General features: G+C 40.0%; 1 protein-coding gene across 2 annotated transcripts in view; it reads left to right on the top strand.

Moving 5' to 3' along the window:
- Positions 1–16994, top strand: part of LOC128701709 (oxysterol-binding protein-related protein 3) — a 347084-nt gene that overhangs the window by 273653 nt on the left and 56437 nt on the right. For both annotated transcript variants that reach the window (XM_053795571.2, XM_053795569.2), the window contains one exon: positions 4999–5270. In XM_053795571.2, coding sequence (XP_053651546.2) covers positions 4999–5270 — 272 coding nt within the window. The remainder of the gene's footprint in view (positions 1–4998; positions 5271–16994) is intronic.

The raw sequence follows: 16994 nt of genomic DNA, 5'->3' as shown, positions 1-16994 counted from the left end.
TTTTGTGGGCAAGGGGCTTGGACTTCCAGCAAGCGTGCGTGAGCGTGTTAGATAGGAGTGAATGGAGATGAATGGTACTTGGGACCTGACGATCTGTTGGAGCGTGAGCAGGGTAATATTTAGTGAAGGGATTCAGGGAAACCGGTTATTTTCATATGGTCGGACTTTAGTCCTGGAAATGGGAATTACAATGCCTGCACTTTAAAGGAGGGGTTTGGGATATTGGGAGTTTGGAGGGATATGTTGTGTATCTTTATATGTATATGCTTCTAGACTGTTGTATTCTGAGCACCTCTGGAAAAACAGTGATAATGTGTGAGTGTGGTGAAAGTGTTGAATGATGATGAAAGTATTTTTCTTTTTGGGGATTTTCTTTCTTTTTTGGGTCTCCCTGCCTCCGTGGGAGACGGCCGACTTGTTGAAAAAAAAAAAGTAATGAGTGTACTGTATATGCATTTTAACACTCTAGAGCACTTTAGAAGCCTAGTATATAATGTGTGAGTGGGGTAGCAAGATGGGGGGTTCCATACCTACCACACTTCCATATGTACCTACTTTACTATTCCCCTTACACCCTATATTAAGACCATCAAGACTACAAATATTTTAAGGTAAGTAATGGGTGTACTGTATATACATTTTATCACTTTAGGGCACTTTAAATGCCTACTATATAATGTGTGAGTGGGGTAGCCAGATGGGGGTTACATACCTACCACACTTTCATATGTACCTACCATACTATTCACCTTGCACCCTGTATTAAGACCATTAAGACTACAAATATTTTTAGGTAAGTAATGAGTGTACTGTATATGCATTTTATCACTCTAGGGCACTTTAAGAACATAAGAAAGAAGGAACACTGCAACAGGCCTACTGACCCATGCGGAGCAGGTCCATGTCTCCCCCGGATTAGACCAATGACCCACCCCCGGATTATCCCAATGACCCACCCAGTCTGGTCATCCCCACTCAAGGATGGAGCACTGTACCAGACCCAGCAGCACAAGCTAGTCAGGTCCAACTCACACCCACCCACACCCACTCATGTATTTAACCTATTTTTAAAACTACACGACGTTTTAGCCTCAATAACTGTACTCGGGAGCTTGTTCCACTCATCCACAACTCTATTACCAAACCAGTACTTTCCTATATCCTTCCTGAATCTGAATTTTTCCAACTTGAAACCATTGCTGCGAGTCCTGTCTTAGCTGGAAATTTTCAGCACACTATTTACATCCCCTTTATTTATTCCTGTTTTCCATTTATACACCTCAATCATATCCCCCCTAATTCTACGCCTTTCGAGAGAGTGCAGATTCAGGGCCTTCAGTCTATCCTCATAGGGAAGATTTCTGATACATGGGATCATCTTTGTCATCCTCCTATGTACGTTTTCCAGAGCATTTATATCCATTCTGTAATACGGTGACCAGAACTGAGCAGCATAGTCTAAATGAGGCCTAACCAAGGATATATAGAGTTGAAGAACAACCTGAGGACTTCTATTATTTATACTTCTAGATATGAAGAAAAGAATTCTGTTAGCTTTATTGCGAACACTAATGCACTGTTGTCTTGGTTTTAGGTTACTGCTAACCAGAACTCCTAAATCATTTTTGCAATCGGTAGTATTAAGATCTACATTATTTAGTTTATATGTGGCATGGTTATTTAACTGTCCAACATTTAGATCTTTGCATTTGTCAATATTAAACTGCATCTGCCACTTCTCTGACCATTGCGTCAGTCTAATCAAATCATCCTGGAGTGCTCTAGTGTCCTCATTAGAATGAATTGGACGGCATATTTTGGTGTCATCAGCAAATTTGCTTATGTCGCTATTTATTCCCTCATCTATGTCGTTCATGTAAATTGTGAACAACAACGGGCCCAACATTGACCCCTGAGGAACACCGCTTGTGACGTGCCCCCATTCTGATTTCTCCCCATTTATGCAAACTCTCTGCTGCCTATTTGTCAGCCATGCCTCTACCCAGGAAAAAATTTCTCCTCCTATTCCATGTGCCCTAAGTTTCCTCAATAGCCTCTGGTGTGGAACTCTATCGAAAGCCTTACTGAAGTCCATATACACAATATCATATTCATTACCATGATCTACCTCCTCAAACACCTTAGTGAAAAAAGTTAGTAAATTCGTAAGACAGGAACGCCCCTTTGTAAAACCGTGTTGAGAATCATTAATCAATCTGTGCCTGTCAAGATGGCTACGAATTGCTTCGGCAATTATTGATTCCATAAATTTTCCCACTATGGAGGTAAGGCTTATTGGTCTATAGTTCGAAGCGAAGGATCTAGTATATAAGGTAATGTTCACTCTAAGAGAAACATAGCCAGACTGATTCACAACGGCTGCGCGGGGAGGCGCACAGGCGCGGGCAGGAGGACAGGTCTGGTACGCAGGATGAAACACGGGGCACAGTGCAAAAATTTGGACAAAATTTAGCCGAAAAATGGTTCTAAACTTGAAGCGTACGATACTCAGGGCATACTGAACTCGGGATTCCACTGTACTACTGTACAGAAAGCCCCTTGTTATGTGGGTTGCATCCCAGGATGCAACCCACACCAGTCGATTAACACCCAGGCTGCAACCCACACCAGTCGATTAACACCCAGGATGCAACCCACACCAGTTGGCTAACACCCAGGTACCCATTTTACTGATGGGTGAACATAGACAACCGGTGTAAGGAAACACGCCCAATGTTTCCACTCCTCTGCTGGGAATCGAACCCGGACCCTCACCATGTGAAGCGAGAGCTTTTGCCACCAGGCCACGGGGCAGTATGTTTATACAGTGGACCCCCGGTTAACGATATTTTTTCACTCCAGCAGTATGTTCAGGTGCCAGTACTGACCGAATTTGTTCCCATAAGGAATATTGTAAAGTAGATTAGTCCATTTCAGACCCCCAAACATACACGTACAAACGCACTTACGTAAATACACTTACATAATTGGTCGCATGCGGAGGTGATCGTTATGCAGGGGTCCACTGTATATGTAATTTTATATAATGATATTGAAGAACAGAAAAGCACAATACTATGACTGGAACAATACATAAATAACCTGGATCTGGGAGAAAGAACTTTATGACGACATTTCAGTCCGTCAGATCAAAATGCCGCTGTAAAGTTTATCCTATGTGCAGCTTATTTGTGTATGATATTGAAGATTACACACCATGAGCATTTCTGTCCTCCCTTGTCTGTAAATATGTAATCTCTAACATTATCCACCCTCATCTTAATATGTATTTAGCATTTTATCAATTTTATCGATTTCTTTGTTATTAAATGTACAAATTTCCTTGTAAATTTTTTTTTTTATATGAACCATACCCCCGGCCGGGATTGAACCCGCGGTCATAGAGTCTCAAAACTCCAGCCCGTTGCGTTAGCCACTAGACCAGCTAGCCACAATAAGGCATGCCATTATATATAATGGCATGCCTCACTAATAGGAGTTAGTGAAGACAAATGGTTTTTGGGACCTGATGAGCTGTTGGAGTGTGAGCAGTGTGATATTTTGTGAAGGGATTCAGGGAAACCAGTGAGCCAGACTTGAGACCTGGAGGTGGGAAGTACGATGCCTGCACCTTAAAGGAGGGGTTTGATATATTGGATGTTTGGAGTGACATCTAAATTGCCATATCTGAGCGAATGATGGTGAAAGTGTTTTTCTTTTTTGGGTCACCCTGCCTCAAGGGAAGATGTCCGAAGTATTGAAAAGAACAGAAAAAAACTCACTAATGTGGTGGGTTAGGTTCCAGACTGCCACTGTAAAACAGATATCGCTTAACCCGTAAACTGTCCAAACGTAGATGTACGTTTTATCAACATTTAAAACTATGTAAAAAAATGTATATCTTTTTTTTTTTTAACATTTGAAAGCGTTTAGAAAACTTTGATCTACGTTTTTTTTTATTTGAAAATACGTAAAAAACGTAGATCTACTTTTGGACTACTATGCATGTGAATATAGACCTATGTTTGGACAGTTTAAGAGTTAAAGCAATTCATAGCATATATAAAAGCCTAAAAACATATTTACACTATCATTTATTAAGTGCACAATAGCACGAGGCCTGAAAAGATGATGCAGAAGTAAAAATAATAAAAAAATTGAAAATTGCCAACAAGCATTAACCCTTAAGTTGTCCAAACGTAGATCTACATTTTTTCAACATTTGAAAGTATGTAAAAAAAACGTAGATTTTTTTTTTTGAAAACGTGTAAAAAAAACTTGGATCTACGTTTTTTTTGTTATTGAAAATATGTAAAAAAACGTAGATCTACTTTTGGAGCACTACGCATGTGAACGTAGATTTGTTTGGACAGTTTAAGGGTTAAGAGCAAGGCAAGTATAATTAATAAACATAAGTAGGAGCACCCCGCATGTGCATCGCCCATTTTCAGTGTTCCATGTTTTCGTCGGCTTTCAATTAAGCCATTGTTGCACCTGCCAGTGCCTATCACCAGTGGGTGGAACATAATGAACAACAGCTCAATTTGAAGCCAATGAAAACATGGAACACTGAAAAGAAGGTGGTGTATATTTAGGGCCTCCTGTAACTGACTCTAAAGCGAGTGCCTGTATAATAGTGTACAGCCTCTCCTCACTTAACGATGGGTTCCGTTCCTAAGAGTAGGTCGGTAAGCTAATTGATCATTAAGCGAGGAGCATACTATGCTGGTAGTGGGTTTGTGTCAGCCATCTTTAAATATTTTTTTAATATCACATTTGCACCATTTATAACATTTTTAGAAGGCTTTTAAATGTTTATATAGTAGAGTGCTGTATACCGTAGTAGACAGAATAGAGGATATCACTTTTAATGTACATAGGTTTGGAAACCGATTGGAGAGCTGGTCATAAGTCCGAGCGGTTGGTAAACGAGTACATCGCTAAGTGAGGAGAGACTGCAATTGCTTTTAATTTCTATTCAGAAATTTTTTCCTACAGGCTAGTTCATGGTCAGCAAAGCGTCACGAAGTCTTCGGCACTGTCACAGATGTCGATGGACACGTTATACACAACCTGTTTGGAAAATGGACTGAGGCTCTTTACTGTGGACATGCACCTTCGGCACGTGTGGTATGGCGCCCAGGAAGCATGCCAGAAGATTATCATCTCTACTATGGGTTCACTCGGTTTGCAATGGAGCTGAATGAGTTAGACGATGATCAATCTAAATATCTACCTCCTACAGACACTAGATTTAGACCTGATCAAAGGTTAGCTTTTTATAGATTACATCTTTTACTTGCCTTAATACATTATGTGCTTCTTTCTATAAAATAAAAGATTTCACTTGTTATATAATACAGTATACATTGAGACAAGTGACCATTATGACACAAAACTTGTACAGACGCTCCTCAACTTACAATGGTTCAACTAATGATATTGCGATTTCACGATAGTGTGAAGGCCATTACTCTGAAGATGAAGCTTAAGATACTTACCCAACATGAAGGTGGCAAGTCTGTAAATTGTATTCATTTATGTACTTTTCAATATTGGTATTTAGTTATTTGTTTATTTACTTATTCACTGACAGTAGTTTTTACTTATTTATTTATAATACATTCATCTTCATGGATAAGTAGACAAGAATCTCTCCTCCATAAGCCATACGCGACGGGCTGGAGTTTTGAGACTCTATGACCGCGGGTTCAATCCCGGCCGGGGGTATGGTTTATTTGCAATCGTGTCATTACGATTTCTTGAGTCAAGCCATACGTGTTGTAAGAGGTGACTAAAATGCTGAGAACAAGGGGCTAGTAACCCCTTCTGTATAAATTACTAAATGCAAAAAGAAATAACTTGTTTTTCTTTTTACATCACCCTGTCTTTGTGGGCTATGACCAGTGTGTCGAAAAAAAATTTCATGTTTGACTTAAAATATTTTCAACTTACGATGGATTTGTCAGAATGAAATTCCATCGTAAGTTAAGGACCACCTATATTAGGTTTTACTGCTTGAGAAGTTTTTAAATTGCAGTTTGATGGATTTGAAAATATGGAACAAGATCTGATAGGTCACTTGATTTGGAAACAACCAAGTCCATTGGCTACAGAATTATTCCTTACTATTATGATCGTGGCAAAAGAATCTCGTCTCTGTCCACCACATATGCTATTACTGGCCACCTGGTCCTCCTATTAGTACATTAAATCAAGGGTTTGCTAGTACAGTGGAACCTTGGTTTTCGCATGGTCTAGTTTGTATGTAAAACTATAGTTATTCTCTATAAAATGTATTTTTTGTTAATATTTTTGGTATCTGGAATGGATTAATTGGATTTACGTTATTTTTTATGGGAAATATTAGCAAAAAATACATTTTACATACAAACTAGGGCATACATAAACCAAGGTTCCACTGTATTAAATTTGTCTTAGATCAATGTGCGTAGTTCAGCATTGACAAAGTATGTAACTTTCTCTTATTGTAAGAATGTTTGAATTTTTTTTTTTTTTTCAACAATTTGGCTGTCTCCCATCGAGGCAGGGTGACCCAAAAAGAAAGAAAATTCCCAAAGAAGTAAATACTTTGATCATCATTCAACATTTTCACCTCACTCATACATAATCACTGTTACTGCAGCGGCACCCAGAGTTTAGAAGTACAGTGGACCCCCAGTTTATGATATTTTTTCACTCCAGAAGTATGTTCAGGTGCCAGTACTGACCGAATTTTTTCCCATAAGGAATATTGTGAAGTAGATTAGTCCATTTCAGACCCCCAAACATACACGTACAAACGCACTTACATAAATACACTTACATAATTCGTCGCATTGGGAGGTGATCGTAAAGCGGGGGTCCACTGTACATATAAAGATATATAACATATCCCTCCAAACTGTCAATATCCCAAACCCCTCCTTTAACCCGTAAACGGTCCAAACGTATATATACATTTTTACTGTCAGCATAAAATGGGTCCTAACACTCAGTGTGTGCGGTATTAGAAAAATCTGGGACCACTTAGTACCTTGTGGGAGCACCAGTTCAAATGAGCACCAGCTAGAGCAAACACCTGGGATTCACTGATGTCATGTAGTATTAACACTCCCATTTTAAGAGGAAAGTGATTTTGACCCTGAGTTTAGTGGCTTTGAGGTGGATGTGGCCACAAGTGGTCAAGGAAATATCAAAAAACCTCAATAATAACCCATGTGCAATATTTGTGCAACACCCTTTCAGAATGTCTTATAATCTATGCCCTAAGTCAAGAGAAACAATTCTGGCTGGCTGGCTGGCTGGCAGGCTGGCTGGTTGGCAGGCTGGCTGGCTGCCTGTCTGGATGACTGACTGACTGATTGGCTGGCTGGCTAGCTGGCTGGTTTTCAGGCAGGCTGGCTGGTTGGCAGGCTGGCTGGTTGGCAGGCTGGCTGGCTGGCAGGCTGGCTGGTTGGCAGGCTGGCTGGTTAGCAGGCTGGCTGGCTGCCTGTCTGGATGACTGACTGACTGATTGGCTGGCTGGCTAGCTGGCTGGCCAGCTGGCTGGCCAACTGCATGGTGGCCAGCTGTACTACCACATATCCAAAACATTGCTGGGACATGTAAATATTTTTTTTTTTTTCAACAAGTCGGCCATCTCCCACCGAGGCAGGGTGACCCACCGAGGCAGGGTGACCCACCGAGGCAGGGTGACCCAGAATCCCCAAAAAGAAAATACTTTCATCATCATTCAACACTTTCACCTCACTCACACATAATCAGTGTTTTTGCAGAGGTGCTCAGAACACAACAGTTTAGAAGTATAAACGTATAAAGATACACAACATATCCCTCCAAACTGCCAATATCTCAAACCCCTCCTTTAGAGTGCAGGCATTGAACTTCCCATTTCCAGGACTCAAGTCCAGCTATATAAAAATAACCGGTTTCCCTGAATCCTTTCACTAAATATTACCCTGCTCACACTCCAACAGCTCGTCAGGTCCCAAATACCATTCGTCTCCATTCACTCCCATCTAACACACACATGCTTGCTGGAAGTCCAAGCCCCTCACCCACAAAACCTCCTTTACCCCCTCCTTCCAACCTTTTCGAGGATGACCCCTACCCCGCCTTCCTTCCCCCTACAGATTTATATGCTCTCCATGTCATTCTACTTTGATCCATTTTCTCTAAATGACCAAACCACCTCAACAACCCCTCTTCAGCCCTCTGATTAATACTTTTATTAACTCCACACCTTCTATTTTCCACACTCCTAATTTTCTGCATAATATTTACACCACACATTGCCCTTAAACAGGACATCTCCACTGCCTCCAACCGCCTCCTCGCTGCTGCATTCACAACCCAGCTTCACACCCATATAAGAGTGTTGGTACTACTATACTTTCATACATTCCCTTCTTTGCCTCCATAGATAACATTTCTTGACTCCACATAAGCCTCAATGCACCACTCACCTTTTTTCCCTCATCAATTCTATGATTAAGGGTGGGAACCCTGTCATATGTGGTATTTTGCCAAGGAGAGGAGTTGGAAATGAATGGTTGTCCAGGGCAATTGGTGTCAATTGCTGGCTGGACAAATACTGTAAGGAAAATGCGGTAACATTCATTGACAACTGGGACCTCTTCTATGGCAGAAATGACATGTATGCCAGGGATGGGGTTCACTTATCTAGGTCTGGGGTGGTAGCACTGGCAACTGCAGTGGAGGGAGCAGTTAGGACTTTAAACTAGGAATAGTTAGTGGTATGGGTTTTGGCAGGAAAACAGTGAAGTCCCAGTGTAGTAATATTACGAGTTCTAGGGGAACTAGTAAAAAGCAGAACGAGGTAGATATTGAAAAGCCAGGGACTTTGGGTGATAAGGACAGTAATAGGTTTAGTAGAAAAACAGAAATGAGCAGGAGGGGTAAAGAGAAAGGAGAGTCTTTCAATGTTTATTATGCTAATTGCCGTAGTGCTAGGAATAAGATGGACGAATTGAGATTAGTTGCTAGTGCAGGTAACATTGATGTATTTGCCTTAACTGAGACGTGGTTTAATTCAAAAAGTCGGGACATGCCTGCGGAATGTCATATTCAGGGTTTTAAATTGTTCCAAGTAGATAGAAGTATCGGGAAGGGGGGTGGGGTGGCATTGTATGTCCGAGATCGCTTGAACTGTTGCATAAAAACGGGTATTAAGTCTGAAGTAACGCATACAGAGTCTGTTTGGATAGAATTTTCAGAGGGACATGAAAAACTGATTTTAGGAGTGATATACCATCCCCCAAACTTAGATAGGGACCAAGGGAGACTACTATGGGAGGAAATTGTTAAGGCCACAAGGCACAATAATGTAGTAATTCTAGGAGACTTGAACTTTAGTCATATTGATTGGAATTTCTTGACTGGGAATTTAGAATCATACGACTTCTTAGAAGTAGTTCATGATTGTTTTTTGAAGCAGTTTGTGACAGAACCTACAAGGGGAAATAACCTGCTTGACTTAGTTCTGGCAAACAATGAATCCCTTGTTAATAATTTAGAAATTTCAGAGGAACTGGGTGCTAGCGACCACAAATCAATTACATTTAGCATTGAATGGAAGTACGATAGTAGCGATAACTCAGTAACAGTCCCAGATTTTCGCTTAGCAGATTACGATGGGCTTAGAGAACACTTATCATCTGTTGACTGGGGTAACGAAGTGAGCTATCAATATGACAGTTTTCTGAACACTATACATGCTGCTCAAAGAACGTTTATCCCATATAAAGAAATTAGATCAAATAGAAATGACCCAAAATGGATGAATAATAGGCTCAAATATCTACTAGGGCATAAGAAAGGAATTTATAGGCGTATCAAAAGAGGTGAGGGCCATCTTATGAATCAGTATATTGACATTAGGAGGGACATTAAAAAGGGGATAAGAAAAGCTAAAAGGGACTATGAAATTAAAGTTGCTAGGGATTCTACAACTAACCCAAAAAGTTTTTTCCAGGTATATAGAACAAAAGTTAGAGATAAGATAGGCCCCCTTAAAAATAACTATGGGCATCTTACTGACAAAGAGAATGAAATGTGCTCGATTTTTAATAATTATTTTCTCTCAGTTTTTACACAGGAAGACACTAACAATATTCCAGTAATTAATTTTTATAGTGGGCTAGAAGAAGATAAATTATGTAACATCACAGTCACTAGTGAAATGGTTGTGAAGCAGATAGACAGACTGAAGCAAAATAAGTCGCCGGGTCCTGATGAGGTTTTTTCAAGGGTTCTTAAGGAATGCAAAATGGAACTCTGTGAACCATTAACTAATATTTTTAATTTATCTCTTCAAACAGGTGTAGTGTCTGATATGTGGAAGATGGCTAATGTAATTCCTATTTTTAAAACAGGGGACAAGTCGTTACCATCAAATTACCGCCCAATAAGCCTGACCTCAATTGTAGGCAAATTACTAGAGTCAATTATAGCTGAGATTATAAGAAGCCATCTCGATAAGCATAGCTTGATTAATGATACTCAGCATGGATTCACAAGAGGCCGGTCTTGTCTAATTAATTTATTAACTTTCTTCAGTAAAGCTTTTGAGGCTGTTGACCACGATAAAGAATTTGATATTATTTACTTAGATTTTAGTAAGGCTTTTGATAGAGTTCCGCACCATAGACTGTTAAAGAAAGTGGCAGCTCATGGCATTGGGGGAAAAGTGTTCTCGTGGATCGAGTCATGGCTCACTGACAGGAAGCAGAGAGTGTCCATAAATGGGGTTAAATCTGAGTGGGGATCTGTAACAAGTGGCGTTCCACAGGGATCAGTCTTGAGCCCGTTGTTGTTTATAATATATATCAATGATCTTGATGAGGGAATTACTAGTGATATGAGCAAATTCGCCGATGACACAAAAATAGGTATGATAATTGATTCAAATGTAGATGTTATGGAACTTCAGGAGGATTTAAACAAACTCTATTCTTGGTCAGAAAAGTGGCAGATGCAGTTCAATGTAGATAAATGCAAGGTTCTGAAGCTTGGGAGTGCCCATAACCCTAGTACTTATAAGTTAAATGATGTACAACTTAGCCATACAGATTGCAAAAAGGACTTGGGGGTTACGGTGAGCAGCAACCTTAAACCAAGACAGCAATGCCTAAGCGTACGTAATAAGGCAAATAGATTACTGGGATTTATATCAAGAAGTGTAAGCAACAGAAGTCCAGAGGTCATACTGCAGCTTTATACATCATTAGTAAGGCCTCACCTAGATTATGCAGCTCAGTTCTGGTCTCTATATTACAGAATGGACATAAATTCGTTAGAAAACATTCAGCGTAGAATGACTAAATTAATACATAGCATTAGAAATCTTCCTTATGAAGAAAGATTGAAGACTCTTAAGTTACATTCACTTGTTAGACGAAGAATGAGGGGAGACCTGATAGAAGTGTATAAGTGGAAGATAGGTATTAATAAAGGGGATATTAATAAGGTCTTGAGGATGTCTCTCCAAGAGAGAACCCGCAGTAATGGATTTAAATTAGATAAGTTTAGATTTAGAAAGGACATAGGAAAGTATTGGTTTGGAAATAGGGTAGTAGATGAGTGGAACAGTCTACCTAGTTGGGTTATTGAGGCTGGGACTTTGGGTAGTTTCAAATTTAGGTAGGATAAGTACATGAGTGGGAGGGGTTGGATTTGAGTGGGACTTTCACATCAGAGCTTATTTCTTGGGTGGCATTGAAAATTGGGTTGGGCAAATGTTTGTTAGTGGGATGAATTGTAAAGGACCTGCCTAGTATGGGCCAACAGGCCTCCTGCAGTGTTCCTCCTTTCTTATGTTCTTATGTTCTTATTAACCTCATCTTTCATAAATCCCTCCACTGACATGTCAACTCCCAAGTATCTGAAAACATCCACTTCTTCCATACTCCTCCTTTTTCTTCATCAAAATGATTTGATACCCTCATCACCTTACTCTTTTCTATGTTCACTTTCAACTTTCTACCTTTACACACATTCTCAAACTCATCCACTAACCTTTGCAATTTTTCTTTAGAATCTCCTATAAGCACAGTATCATCAGCAAAAAGTAACTGTGTTAATTCCCATTTTGAATTTGATTCCACATAATTTAATCCCACCCCTCTCCCAAACACCCTAGCATTTACTTCCTTTACAATCCCATCTATAAATATATTAAACAACCATGGTGACATTACACATCTCTGTCTAAGACCTACTTTTACCAGGAAGTATTCTCCCTCTCTTCTACACACCCTAACCTGAGCCTCACTATCCTCATAAAAACTCTTTACAGCATTTAATAACTTACCACCTATTCCATATACTTGCAACATCTGCCACATTGCTCCCCTATCCACTCTATCATATGCCCTTTCTAAATCCATAAATGCAATAAAAACTTCCCTACCTTTATCTAAATACTGTTCACATATATGCTTCAATGTAAACACTTGATCTACACATCCCCTACCCACTCTGAAACCTTGCTCATCCACAATCCTACATTCTGTCTTACCTCTAATTCTTTCAATTATAACCCTACCATACGGCAATATAAACACAAATGCAGTATAATGTGATCCTTTATTGACTACGTTTCGCCCACACAGTGGGCTTTTTCAAGTCACAAACAGAACTACCTGGGGTGGAAGGAACGCGAGTATTTATAGTCCGGCTGAGGTCAGGTGAAGAATGCTGCATCTGATGATGTACCGAGTTGGGTTGTAGAGTCTAAAAACTTGGGTAGCTTGGAAAGGAGACTGGACAAGTTTGTGAGCAGACCTTCTACAGTGTTCTTATGTGGGATAGCGATGAAGAAGTTTCTTGGCAAGTGGTTCAGCTATGTTATAGAAGCCACTATTCTGGTTGAAGTTGTCGGATATAGAAATAAGTGATGATTCCAGGATTCTTCGGTATTGAGTGTTGTCTTCTGTGGCGATAAGTCTTGAGTTTCTGTAGTTTATCAAGTGGTTGTGTGAATTACGGTGTTGTACGCAGGCATTCCTTGTGTCGTCAGACCTGCTTGCGTATTGGTGTTCTGAAATACGTGTTTGGAGGTCCCTTGATGTTTCGCCCACGTATAACTTGTTGCAGTCATTACAAGGGATTATGTATACCCCTGCAGAGGATGGAGGCTTGTCCTGCCTACTACTGGTGATGTCCTTGATGGTCGTGGTTGTGGAGGTAGATACTTGGAATGATGTTTTGGCAAAGATGTTGGAAACATGTTTGGCAATGGAGTTGGTGGGAAGGACTATGTATCTCTTCTCGGCAGTGTCTTCTCTGGGTGTGTTGAAGATGTTTAGTGCTCGCCGTCTGCAGTCTCTGATGAAGTGACGAGGATAGTAGAGTTTGGAAAATACCTGTTCAATTATAGTGCATTCTTCCTCAAGGAACTCGTTGCTGCAGATTCTGAGTGCACGCAGGAAGAAGCCTATAATTACACCACGTTTGGTTTTGGTGTCGTGGTGAGAGTAGAAGAATCCTGGAATCATCACTTATTTCTATATCCGACAACTTCAACCAGAATAGTGGCTTCTATAACATAGCTGAACCACTTGCCAAGAAACTTCTTCATCGCTATCCCACATAAGAACACTGTAGAAGGTCTGCTCACAAACTTGTCCAGTCTCCTTTCCAAGCTACCCAAGTTTTTAGACTCTACAACCCAACTCGGTACATCATCAGATGCAGCATTCTTCACCTGACCTCAGCCGGACTATAAATACTCGCGTTCCTTCCACCCCAGGTAGTTCTGTTTGTGACTTGAAAAAGCCCACTGTGTGGGCGAAACGTAGTCAATAAAGGATCACATTATACTGCATTTGTGTTTATATTGCCATTGTGTCGGTATTTTATACCATTTATTTCCAACCCTACCATACACTTTTCCTGGTTTACTCAGTAAACTTATTCCTCTATAATTTTTACAATCTCTTTTGTCCCCCTTCCCTTTATATAAAGGGACTACACATGCTCTCTGCCAATCCCTAGGTACCTTCACCTCTTTCATACATTTATTAAACAAAAGTACCAACCACTCCAACACTATATCCTCCCCTGCTTTTAATATTTCTGTCATGATCCCATCAGTTCCAGCTGCTTTATCCCCTTTCATTCTACGTAATGCCTCACATACCTCCCCCACTCTTATATTCTGCTCTTCTTCACTCCTAAAAGATGGTATACCTCCCTGACCAGTGCATGAAATTACCACCTCCCTTTCTTCCTCAACATTTAAAAGTTCCTCAAAATATTCTCGCCATCTACCTAATACCTCCCTCTCCCCATCTGCTAACTCCCCTACTCTGTTTTTAACTGACAAATCTATACATTCCCTAGGCTTTCTTAACTTGTTTAACTCGCTCCAAAATTTTTTCTTGTTTTCATTAAAATTTCTTGACAGTGCCTCTCCCACTTTATCATCTGCTCTCCTTTTGCACTCTCTCACCACTCTCTTCACCTTTCTTTTACTCTCCATATACTCTACTCTTCTTATTACACTTCTGCTTTCTAAAAACCTCTCATAAGCTAACTTTTTCTCTTTTATCACACCCTTTACTTCATCATTCCACCAGTCACTCCTCTTTCCTCCTGCCCCCACCCTCCTATAACCACAAACTTCTGCCCCACATTCTAATACATGTACTGCATTTTTGAAACTCATCCAACCCTCTTCACCCTCCCCCCCCACTACTCATCTTTGCACTAGCCCACCTTTCTGCCAATAGTCGTTTATATCTCACCCGAACTTCCTTCTCCCATAGTTTATACACTTTCACTTCCCTCCTACTTGTTGTTGCCACCTTAAAGGTTCCCCATTTACATTTACCCCTGGCACCCCAAATTTACCTACTACTCCCTCCACAACATTTTTACCCACTTTAGCATTGAAATCCCCAACCACAAGTACTCTCACACTTGGTTCAAAACTCCCCGTGCATTCACTCAACATTTCCCAAAATCTCTCTCTCTCTCTCCTCTACACTTCTCTCTTCTCCAGGTGCATATACGCTTACTATAACCCACTTTTCACACCCAACCTTTATTTTACTCCACATAATCCTTGAATTAATACATTTATAGTCCCTCTTTTCCTGCCATAACTTATCCTTCAACATTATTGCTACTCCTTCTTTAGCTCTAACTCTGTTTGAAACCCCTGATCTAATCCCATTTATTTCTCTCCACTGAAACTCTCCCACCCCCTTCAGCTTTGTTTCACTTAAAGCCAGGACATCCAGCTTCTTCTCATTCATAACATCCACAATCATCTCTTTCTTATCATTTGCACAACATCCACGCACATTCAGACTTCCCACTTTGACAATTTTCTTCTTCTTATTCTTTTTAGTAATCTTTACAGGAAAAGGGGTTACTAGCCCATTGTTCCTGGCATTTTAGTTGATTTTACAACACGCATGGCTTACGGAGAAAAGATTCTTATTCCACTTCCCCATGGATATAAAAGGAAACGTAATAAGACCAAGAACTATTAAGATAAAATCAAAGAAAACTCAGATGAATGTGTATAAATAAACGTGTACATGTATGTGTAGTGTGACCTAAGTGTAAGTAGAAGTAGCAAGACATACCTGTAATCTTTCTTATTTATGAGACAGACAAAAGACACCAGCAATCCTACCATCATGTAAAACATTACAGGTTTTCGTTTTACACTCACTTGGCAGGATGGTAGTACCTCCCTGGGTGGTTGCTGTGTACCAACCTACTACCATATAAATACTTTGTATATATTCCGAGACAATAGTAAATGGCCAAGGCAGGTGTAACTGTCCACCTGTCAGTGTGTTTGTGAGAATGTGAGTACAATTTCAGTACCTAATACTAGTGTCAGAACAAAGATTAGTTACGAAATGACAAGAACTACTATAAATTGTAATTATCAGAACTTGAGAATTATATAAAAGAATATGAAAAATAGAAAAGAAGGTATATCGGCAACACTTATGCAAGCGGCAGCGCTCCATGTTGCTGTCAGGTAATCCCCAAGTGCCTCATATCTCGGTAAGTACTGACTCTAAATTTTTTTTTTATCCTATAACACTTAGAAAAATGTGCTGTTTTTTTTTTTTCAATAAAAAAAAAAAAAGATTTTTTTATTTTTCAAAATATTTGGGGCACTGGGGTAGTGAACGTATATACATGTATACGTTTGGACCGTTTACGGGTTAAAGTGCAGGCATTGTACTTCCCATTTCCAGTACTCAAGTCCGGCTATATAAAAATAACCGGTTTCCCCTGATTTTTTTTTTTTTTCAACAAGTCGGCCGTCTCCCACCGAGGCAGGGTGACCCAAAAAAGAAAAAAAACAATTTTCTTCTTATTCTTTTTAGTAATCTTTACAGGAAAAGGGGTTACTAGCCCATTGTTCCCGGCATTTTAGTTGACTTTTACAACACGCATGGCTTACGGAGGAAAGATTCTTATTCCACTTCCCCATGGATATAAAAGGAAAAGTAATAAGACCAAGAACTATTAAGATAAAATCAAAGAAAACTCAGATGAGTGTGTATAAATAAATGTGTACATGTATGTGTAGTGTGACCTAAGTGTAAGTAGAAATAGCAAGACATGCCTGTAATCTTGCATATTTATGAGACAGACAAAAGACATCAGCAATCCTACCATCATGTAAAACAATCACAGGCTTTCGTTTTACACTCACTTGGCAGGACGGTAGTACCTCCCTGGGTGGTTGCTGTCTGCCAACCTACTACCATATAAATACAGTGGACCCCCGGTTAACGAACTTTTTTCATTCCAGTAGTATGTTCAGGTGCCAGTACTGACCGAATTTTTTCCCATAAGGAATATTGTGAAGTAGATTAGTCCATTTCAGACCCCCAAACATGCACGTACAAACGCACTTACATAAATACACTTACATAATTGGTCGCATTTGGAGGTGATCGTTATGCGGGGGTCCACTTTACTTTGTATATATT

This window comes from Cherax quadricarinatus, chromosome 96, assembly GCF_038502225.1.
Source record: "Cherax quadricarinatus isolate ZL_2023a chromosome 96, ASM3850222v1, whole genome shotgun sequence".
Taxonomy (NCBI): domain Eukaryota; kingdom Metazoa; phylum Arthropoda; class Malacostraca; order Decapoda; family Parastacidae; genus Cherax; species Cherax quadricarinatus.
Note: the sequence above shows the minus strand (reverse complement) of the source record. Positions and strands in the feature narration are given on the sequence as shown.